This window comes from Myotis myotis, unplaced genomic scaffold (assembly GCF_014108235.1).
Source record: "Myotis myotis isolate mMyoMyo1 unplaced genomic scaffold, mMyoMyo1.p scaffold_m19_p_6, whole genome shotgun sequence".
Lineage (NCBI taxonomy): Eukaryota > Metazoa > Chordata > Mammalia > Chiroptera > Vespertilionidae > Myotis > Myotis myotis.
Genome location: NW_023416368.1, coordinates 31,056,973 through 31,067,491, shown reverse-complemented (window position 1 = coordinate 31,067,491; position 10,519 = coordinate 31,056,973). Strand labels below are relative to the sequence as shown.

At 43.4% G+C, this 10,519-nt stretch overlaps 1 protein-coding gene across 1 annotated transcript; it reads right to left on the bottom strand.

Moving 5' to 3' along the window:
• Positions 1 to 674: 674 nt before the first annotated feature.
• Positions 675 to 2,796, bottom strand: HNRNPA0 (heterogeneous nuclear ribonucleoprotein A0). The gene has a single exon (XM_036313840.1). It carries the CDS (start codon positions 2,488 to 2,490, stop codon positions 1,582 to 1,584), a length of 909 nt encoding a protein of 302 aa, XP_036169733.1. The 5' UTR covers positions 2,491 to 2,796; the 3' UTR covers positions 675 to 1,581.
• Positions 2,797 to 10,519: the final 7,723 nt, after the last annotated feature.

Sequence of the window (10,519 nt, the reverse complement as noted above, 5' to 3'; positions counted from 1 at the left end):
TATACATACTCTCACTCAATCATGTAAAGAATTGAATTCTTTATTTGTTATATCCATAAACGTTGCTATTCTATATTTCTATCCAGGAAGGTAATTTTCTCCTATATCGTTGTGTTTTGTTTTTTTATAAACAACAACTTGAAATCTATCGCATGAAAGGGCTACAAATATACATTTGTTAACCAAGCAGAATACAGATATTTTGCTTTACAACTTGCACCTAAGATACCAGTACACGTAGCTGGTTCGTTTGTTGTCAAAGCAATTTGGGGCCATTGCCCAAGCTATGCATAACAATTTACATTTTCAAATCTCATGTAAAAAGGGCAATTGTGATATGGACTCATAACTACATTCCTGTAAAGCCCACCTTAGTTACAAGAAAATGTGTAACCAAGTCTGCACAGATTTTTGATGGCAAAACTTCTAAATCTGATGCAATTGTCCTAAACTCAAGTTTTTAAACAAATTGTTTTGCCCATATAATGCCATCCTGCCAGTAGATGGAGCTACAAACATTGGGAGAAGGATTTCCATGAGGGCAGCAGCTATAGGAAAAAAACGTTTAAACCTGCTCTGAAAATACAAAAATGCATTTAGAGGGTAAAATATAACCCTTATTGTAACCATTCATTACAGACAAACCAATAAGAGGGAAGAAACTAGGCCATCTGAAAATTTTTAAACAGTTTATATGAATGAAAACACATGCTTAACACAAAATATTTTAGAACTGCACAGTACATACTTTGAAGTAAATTCTCATAGAAAGAAGTAACCAATCATGTCAAGATGATAAGCAAACCCTTTAAGTACAAGAAATGGATGCACAGAAATTTTGAAAATTTTAAAAAGCCCCATCCACCATTTCAAAAGTTTTACCTGTAAAGGAATAAAATTCAACACGTCACTAGCAGGGCAACAGAAAAAAATAAAAACCACAGGACCTTTTAAAAGTTTGTCTAAGTACACAAAAAAATTAAGAATTAACACGAAAACTTTTCAACTAATATCCCTTAAAACGGTACGGAATGGATCCTAGAAAAAAAAAATGTTAGACATGTACGGTCAAACACAATGATTTATTAAAAATAAAACGTAAAAATGATTTTTGTACATATGCTTCCAAATTTCAGGCATGGGATCCAAGTAGATTTCATAGAAAACGCTGTAGCCAGGTATCAAGTCCTTACAACAAAGTAAACTAACCCCCCACCCCAACCCCCACCCAGGTTTTGCTACAGAATCAGCAAGTTCACTCCCTCCCCCCCCCCAAAAAAAACACAAATTAAAACAAGACATTTTGCTAGTATAAAAACGACCAAGGTCCAAGTAATAATAAAAAAATAGAGTCCATCAATAACTAACACAAAAATGTGTATGTGGGGCAGAGTCCATCTTCAGAGGGAGAGACGAGAGGTGGCAGGCAAATAGGGCAATACCCCTAAGGGTAAGCAGCCTTAGAAGCGGCTCCCCCAAGGGCAAATGGGGAAGGCGGTGGGAGGGAAAGGAACTCAGGAGTTGACCCTAGGGTTGTTGAAAACAGCTACCCCTAAAGTCAACCCAGACATTAAAATTTTTTTAGAAGGAACTGCCTCCATAACCACCCCCACCGCCATAGCCACCTCTGTAAGGTCCACTGTTACTGCGACCGCCCCAGCTGCTGCCTCCGCCGCCGCCGCCGCCGCCACTCTTCATGGGCCCGTAGGAGGACTGGTGCTGGCTGTAGCTGCCGAAGCCGCCGAAGCCGTTACCGTAGTCGCTTCCACCGTAGGACGAACCGCCTCCGCCGCCTCCGTAGGCATTGTAGCCGCCGCCGCCGTAACCACCGTAGCTGTTGTAACCGCCGCCGCCGCCCTTCGACAGGCCGTTCTGGTCACGACCACCGCCGCGACCCCGGCCGCCCCGGCCGCCTCGGCCCGACCGGGAGCCGCCTCCGCCTCCACCCGAGTGGATATCCTCCTTGGGGACGGCCTTTTTCACCTCCACGCGATGGCCCTGGATCGGATGGAACTTGACCACTGCGGCCTTGTCTGCCGCGTCGTGATTCTGGAAATACACGAAGCCGAAGCCACGCTTCTTGCCGGACTGCTTGTCGGCAATAATCTCGGCTTTCTCTACGGTGCCAAACTGCGAGAAGTGCTCGATGAGGTCGCCTTCGGCCACGTCTCCTTTAAGGCCACCGACAAAGAGCTTCTTAACCTTGGCGTGGGCACCGGGCCGCGCCGAATCCTCCCGGGACACCGCCCGCTTCAGCTCCACCGTGTTGCCGTCTACGGCATGGGGAGAAGCGGCCATGGCGGCATCGGCCTCCTCCACATTGGAGTAGGTCACGAAGCCGAAGCAACGGGAGCGCTTGGTCTGGGGGTTCACCACCACCACGCAGTCCGTCAGGGTCCCAAAGGCCTCAAAGTGGCCGCGCAGGCCCGACTCACTCGTCTGCACATTGAGGCCGCCGATGAACAGCTTACACAACTGGGAATTCTCCATCTCCAAGGCCCGGGCCTTCCCCCCGCCCTGCGAGCTCCGAGGTTTCGCCGTCGCCGTTATCGTTGGCTAAGGCCTCTTCACAGATCAGGCCCAGCCGTTGCTGGAGCCGCCACCGCCGACCACCGACGGGGAAGGGAAGGAGGGAAGGGGAGGGAAGGAGGAAAAAAGGAAGGGGGAGGGAAGGGGAGAGATGCCGGCTAGAGGGCGAGCCGAGGAGACTGGAAGACAACCAAGGCCGCAGCTACCGCCACCTCCGATTCCCTATCAAGGCACCACACAAAGAGGCCGCTGAACGCGCGCGCACCCTCCCCGAGACGTGCGTCACCAGCGACGTACGGCAGCCCAGGGCTACCCGCCAATCCCCGCCTTGTTCTTCTTAGTCCCGCCTACCGTGCCGCAGCGCCGCTCTTGATGACAGACTCCCCGCCCTCCGCGGTCTAATCAAGCTCACGGCCTGCTCCGTTCCTGCCTTGCCTCTACCGTCCCGCTTTTACTCCCGAGCTCTCCAGTGTGCCCTGACGAGAGACTACCCCTGCACTCCCCGCACCTCCGCGATTCATTTGCCCCCAGCACCGCGGCTGTTCCCAGTGATTTTACCCCTCCCCTGGCCGTGTCCCCTCGCCCAACTCCGCAGTGGCGTTCGCGCCAGCCCCTTGAGAGACATGTCAATTCAGCCAATCACCGCGATCCGCTCGCACCCACTTCCGTTTTCTGCAGCCGCAGACGGGCGCGCTCCCTGGAGCGCGCCGGCCCCACCGCCCCCGCCGCCGACGTACGGAGCCTGCCAGCAGCCTCACACCTCCTCCCGCCCTGGCTGGCAGGGGGTTGGGAGGGGCGATGAGCGGAGGCACTCTGGGGCCGTTCCCAACGGATGCGGCCTGGGGAGCCACGCGCGGGTTTTTTGAAAACTTGACTGTTGGGACAGGGGGCCTGGATTTACACGCGCTACACCTGGCGCCCTTGCCCCTCCCGTCCGCAGGAAGATGGACGGTAGCGGCCTGGTCGGGGAAGGTGGTTGTTAGACGTTTACAGTGGGCCCGACGCGCGATTAAACTAAACAGTGGCACGTGGCCCTGCGGAAGCGAGCCCGCCCGAGGCGCTGTGAGGAGAGCAATGGGCCGAAGGGCTTCGGGCCGACAGCCAACCGAGCACCCTCTGGCCGCCCGCGAAGCCCTCCTGCGACGCCCTTCTCGCCTCCCTTCGCGCACTCCCACAGCAGATGTTTTCATTTTATTTAAGACATTTTATATGTTTAGTTTACGTTACATATACGTTGCTTTCTTCCTTTCTAAAACGTTAAAGGTGTTTAATACCAGACTGGAAGCTGCGGGAGTTAAACACATGAACATTACATACAAATATCACGCACCCCTGATGCTTGCCTTACAGACCCTCACTAGGTGGGAATGGAAGAAAATTATAATGGCTTCTATTTATTGAAACTTTGTGTACCAAGCAAGATACATTGAGTGGGACATAAGATGAGGCATTATGTGACCAAGCGCCCCCAAACCATGTGGTAAATACCGCAGAAGAGGAATGATTTGTGAAAGAGGTGGAAGTTGCACTGAATTTCAGAGTGGACGACTGAAGATTTCTATAGGGAGTTTATCTGAGCAAATGCTGGAAGAGACAAAGCTACATAAGTTTCAAGGGGACCAGTTTGGAGCAGGAGGTTTTGCTACAAGATAGAGAGCCCTTAATATTATGAATGTCTGGAATTTTATATTGAGTTTATTATTCCAAAGGTATATAGATAGGCTATACATATTTGTATATACATTTGGAATAATAAGGTTTGGGGACAAAGAGCCCAGTGCCTGCCTGGCACAAAGTAAGGGCTCAGTTTATCTAACAAATACTATACCAGGTGTTGAGGATATTGCAGTAAATAGTAGACAAAAATCTCTGCCATCAAGGAGTTTACGTTCTAGCAGGAAGAACCAGACAATAAAGAATGGTATATAGCATGTTAGAAAATTGTGTCACTAGAAAAGAAAAGAGAGGACAATAGGAAACTATTACTTTGTTTAAAAAAAAAGTCAGATATATGTCAGGATTGCTAAATAATTGATGATAAAGAATGAGGGAAATAAAAGCATTCCAGTGATTGGAATCTGGAAGCCTAAAATACAGCAATGGTAGAACTAGAAAATCTAAGACAATAAACTATTTTGGAGGGAGTGGGGAAGATGATGAACATAGCTGTAAATGTTTAAGGGGACACTGATATTCATGGTGCTATGTTTTCTGGGATACCCAGATGAGAGAATACATTTTAGAATCATCCAAAAAACGTTACAACAGTAAAAGGTGAATTCTGAAGGAAAGAAAATAAGGCCATAACTTATTTTCCCATCTAAACTGTAAATTCTAAAGTAACAGCCCTAGTGGGTGGGTAGAGCCTCAGCCTGCGGACCTGAAGGGTCCCAGGTTTGATTCCAGTCAAGGGCTCATGCCTGGATTGCGGTCTCAATCCCCAGTAGGGGGCGTGCAGGAGGCAGCTGATCAATGATTAACATCATTGATGTCTCTCTCTCTCCCTCTCCCTTCCTCTCTGAAATCAATAAAAAATATATAATAAATAAATAAAAATAAAGTAACAATTTTCTCCTACATTGTTTAAAAATAATCCTCCACGTCACCTAATTGGGGATCCATTATGGGTTAATTTATCTTGAGTAGGAAAGCTTCACAGAGGTGTATGTCTGGTATGAGCCTTACATATAGAAGAGATATTCAGGAAGCCATGATAAATATAAGATAGTTGAATATTAGATTCTTTTCAGAGATTAGATTGGTAAAGGTAGGTACAGTGAATAAGGAATGTTATATCAACACTTAAATGATGCAGTTTTCTTCCCCTCCGATCACTTAGGGAGACAAACTTGTTTTTACCTACTTTACCTTTTAAATCATTGCCTGGGTTTGTTTCTTGACTTTACTTTGCTTATGGGTGTGTCAGCCTTCCAACACACACACACATGTAAAAATTAACTGACATTTAGACAACCTTTGGTTTTCATCCTTCCTGCAAGATTGATTATAAAAACCTTCTTAAATGCGGTGGTTACAAACTCACAGAACTTCACACTAAAAAGGGTGTATTTTAATGTTCCTAAATTATACTTAGAAAAAGAGAGAGCTGGAGGAAAAAAAATTGAGGAAGAAAAGGAAAACTATGATATCAATATTTCCAGAAAGAAACAATTTTTATCTTTTTTAAATCAATGTTTTATAACATCCAAGAATTTTTTTTTTTTTTTGCATTTAGGGCCCTGTTATGGACTGAACTGTGTTTCTCCTACTGTGTTTCTCCTACCCCAAAATTCTAATGAATGTAACTGTAGTTGAAGATAAAGTCTCTGAAGAGACCATTAGGGTATGACCTGAATCCAATAGGACCGATGTTCTTATAAGAAGAGGGTGAGACTAATAGAGACTAATACAATATAATATTGAATGTAAACTGCAATTGAAAAATGTTAAATAAGCACCCATGTAGAGGAGGAGGAGGAGGAGAAGGAGGAGGAGGGTAGGAGGAGGAGGAGAGGAGGAGGAGGAGGAAAAAGAGGAGGAAGAGGGGGAGGAGGAGGAGGAGAGGAGGAGGAGGAGGAGGAGGAGAGGAGGAGGAGGAGGAGGAGAGGAGGAGGAGGAGGAAGAAGAGGAGGAGGAGGAAGAAGAGGAGGAGGAGGAGGAGGAAGGGGAGGAGGAGGAGGAAGAGACACCAGGCCACATGTGCACAAGAGGGATGACCATGTGAAGAGACAGCAAGAGGTTTGGCCATTTGCAAGCCAAGGACAGAGGTCTCAAAAGAACCCAGCCCTGCGGGCACTTTTTATTTTGAACTTTGTTTTTTTTTTTGTTTTTTTTTTTATTTTTTTTTTATTTATTTTTAATTAAATCTTTATTGTTCAGATTATTACATTTGTTCCTCTTTTTTTTCCCCCCATAACTCCCCTCCTCCCAGTTCCCGCCCCACCCTCCGCCCTCACTCCCCACCCACTGTCCTCATCCATAGGTGCACGATTTTTGTCCAGTCTCTTCCCGAATCTCCCACACCCCTTTCCCCCCCAGGAATAGTCAGTCCATTCCCTTTCTATGTCCCTGATTCTATTATAATCAACAGTTTATTCTGTTCATCAGATTATTTATTCACTTGATTCTTAGATTCACTTGTTGATAGATGCATATTTGTTGTTCATAATTTGTATCTTTACCTTTTTCTTCCTCTTCCCCTTCTTAAAGGATACCTTTCAGCATTTCATATAATCCTGGTTTGGTGGTGATGAACTCCTTTAGCTTTTCCTTATCTGTGAAGCTCTTTATCTGACCTTCAATTCTGAATGATAGCTTTGCTGGATAAAGTAATCTTGGTTGTAGGTTCTTGGTATTCATCACTTTGAATATTTCTTGCCACTCCCTTCTGGCCTGCAAAGTTTCTGTTGAGAAATCAGCTGACAGTCGTATGGGTATTCCCTTGTAGGTAACTGAGTTTCTTTCTCTTGCTGTTTTTAAGATTCTCTCTTTATCTTTTGCTCTTGGCATTTTAATTATGATGTGTCTTGGTGTGGTCCTCTTTGGATTCCTTTTGTTTGGGGTTCTCCGCGCTTCTTGGACCTGTAAGTCCATTTCTTTCACCAGGTGGGGGAAGTTTTCTGTCATTATTTCTTCAAATAGGTTTTCAATATCTTGCTCTCTCTCATCTTCTGGCACCCCTATAATTCTGATGTTGGTACGCTTGAAGCTGTCCCAGAGGCTCCTTACACTATCCTCGCATTTTTGGATTCTTTTTTCATTTTGCTTTTCCGGTTGGGTGTTTTTTGCTTCCTCGCATTTCAAATCATTGACTTGATTCTTGCGCTCCTCTGGTCTGCTGTCGGGAGTCTGTATAATATTCGTTATTTCAGTCCGTGTATGCTTAATTTCTAGTTGGTTCCCCAATATAAGATCGAGGGTCTTATTAGTTTTCTTGTAGATCTCATTAAGTTTATCGACGGCTTCTAAACAGTTCTTGAGAGACCTTAAAAGTGTGGTTCTGAACTCTATATCTTCCATTGACAATTTTGTCCTGTTTCTTTGTCTCCGCATTTTGTTATGCTTCCTTGGTGCACCCCCTAGTGGTCTTTGTTCACAGTCTTATAGTTAAATCTTGATTGTTGTAGCTAATTCCAGGGAGGGTTTGACCTCCAGGCCAAGTGGCTATGAGAATCAGCTGTGTCAGCAGTGAGAGAACTTCTGTCCTCTAGGGAGGTGCTAATCTGGCGTTTGCCTGAGGCTATCCGGCAAATGCCTGTGTGCAGGGCTTGGGCGGGGCGGGTCGCACAGGATCAACAGGGTGGGCCGGAGAGAGCAGTTATGGCGGCTCTCAGTCCTGTCCCCAGGGGCTCTGCCTCTCTGAGTCCCAGCACCCGCTGCAAAGCTCAGAGAGAAAGCTGCACTCGCTCTGACCGAAGCCAGACAGTCCCGCTTCTCCCGTTTGAGCCTGGGTCCCTAAAGACTCGCCCGGATCTGGAGCTCAGAGTCTGTGACTCCCTCCCGATTGAAAACGCCAACCGCGCTCTCGGCCGCCAGCCCGCTCGCGCACTCCGCACCTCAGAATTTGACTTCAGCACTGCGCCTCCTCTGAGTGTCCGTATGCGTTTCTCATTCCTCCTAGTTGTAGGACTTCCACTCAGGCAGCGTTCCTGTGGTTCTGGGTGATGTCCCTTCCGTTTTTTGGTTTCACTTTTGAAGTAGTTGTTCAAAGCAGCAAACTCCAGCGTTAACCTATGCCGCCATCTTGGTTCTCCTATTTTGAACTTTGAACCTCCAGAACTGTGAGAAAATTAACTTCTGTTGTTTAAGCCACCAGTCTATGGTACTTTGTTATGACAGTGCTAGCAAGCTATTACATCCACCTAGAAGAAATGCTTTCAGTATCCATATTCAGAAGTATGAGACCTTACTGGATTTCTTTAGGCAAGATTACACCAGATTTTATCTATGAATTTCATAACAGGGTGACAGAATTACATTCCTTAAAATTACATAAATTAGTGTAATACTTTAAACAATAAAGAATTTATTTTTTTTTAAATTACATAAATTAACTTTTGGTTTTGAATTTTATGGCTTTAATTTGTTTTTTGTTTGTTTGTTTTTAGTGCATTGTTTTTACTTAGTCCAATAAGCACTTCAACTTTTTTAAGTATTTCCTTCAGCAAATCAATGTGAAAATCAAGTTTTTTATCTTGTTTTACCTGTAAGTCCATTTTCAACTTCTTGTTTCAGCCTATAGTTTAGTTGGGAATGTGAGTAACAATTTACAAAGCTTCGCTTCCTAACTTACAACAGAAAAGAGAAAAAATTTATATTGATTGAGATCAAATTTCCATCAACCTAAAAAATGGCAACTCAGAATGAGATTTAATTTGTGAAGTGTTCTATACTCATATCTGTGAGTGAAGCAACATTCATACCACCTTATACATCTTGATTCCTTAGGAATCTGGTCCTTCCTCATTTCTAAGTACATACTGAACAGAGGAAAGAACAGGTTAGTCTTATTCAGTAAACTTCAGGAGTAGTATTTAGTTGTAGTTGTTCAGTGAGTTCAGATTATGTATAAAGTCTTTCTGGATCACTCGGGATCTAAACATTTTAAGTTAAATTATATTTACTATAATTTTAGCACATTAATGAGAAAAATTATGCACATCTTTTTTTTTCAACGAAAAGTAGGAAAACAATAGAAAAAATAGCCAAGATTTATATGAGCAAGTATAATGATGAGATTAGCAGCTATGAAACCAAGAATCACATGCTCTTTGAGAAACCTATTCCATATGATAATCCCTGGCTGAAATCACTCAGTATATATAGAAGTGATTTGTTTGGGATTGGCTATATACACACCCTAATTTACCTGAAATCTATTTTATTTTGCTGCACAGAATTCTGTACTATTCAGCAATAATACAAATACCTTTTTTTCCTGAAAAGTTGTAAGTAAATTGCCATATGACGCCCCAGTGCCCATACTAAAACTTTACTCAATAACTGCTACAAGCAAGGACATAATCACAATACCACCATCACAATCAGAAAATTAACATTGATCCATTACTATCAACTAATACGCTAGCCCTATTCAAGTTTGATAATGGCTCCAAGAATGCAAAAGGATCTAGTTCAGGATAACATGTTACATTTAGTTGTCTTGTCTCTTTAGTCTCCTTGAACTATAATAGTATAACAATCTTTCCTTGACTCAGATGAACTTGACTCTTTTGAAGATTATAAAACCAGTTATTTTGTATAATATCTCTCAATCTGGATACTTGATATCTCCTCATTAGATTAAGATTATGTGCTTTTGGTAGGAATGTCACTAAAATGATATTACATCCTATCAGATGACACATGATTTCTATTTGTTTCATTACTGTTTTGTCAGGAGGTATTTTGAGATTACATAATATCTCTTTCCTCATCAATCATTCATCTACTAGTTTTTAGTATTTATTGATGCTTCTTGGCTGAATTATTACTATTATGTTTTTGAAATAGTAAGTTTCTAAATCAATCATTCCTTCTACCTCTATTAATTATCTTTCCACCAATTATTTGTCCATTTTTTATATCAATATGGACTCATGGATTCCTACCTTTTTAATGGGTTGTAATTTGCTATTATTGCTATTTTGATGCTCTCAGTAGCCCAGATTTGGCCACTGGGAACTCATTCAAGCTGACTTCTCTGTTCTTTTGACATGTCCCCATAATTCACTGAGCACTTTTTGCTTGCTGGCCTAACAAGATATTTCATATTCATCTTGGACTTTCAAGATGCCCTGGAATCAGCTATTTTTTCAAAGAGTCTTGGTTCCCTTTAGTGAAGATTGGTACTTAGAAACCAAGTTACGGGCACTAGATGTGTTCATTGCTATTTGTTGCTGCTCCCAGGCAGAGAAAGATGATATACATATATATAGGTACATTATATATACATGTACATTACATGTATATAATCTACACATTTACATCT

Bases quoted from the DNA above. Each gene is read 5' to 3' on its own strand.
- HNRNPA0 (XM_036313840.1), bottom strand. From the start codon at position 2,490: ATGGAGAATTCCCAGTTGTGTAAGCTGTTCATCGGCGGCCTCAATGTG.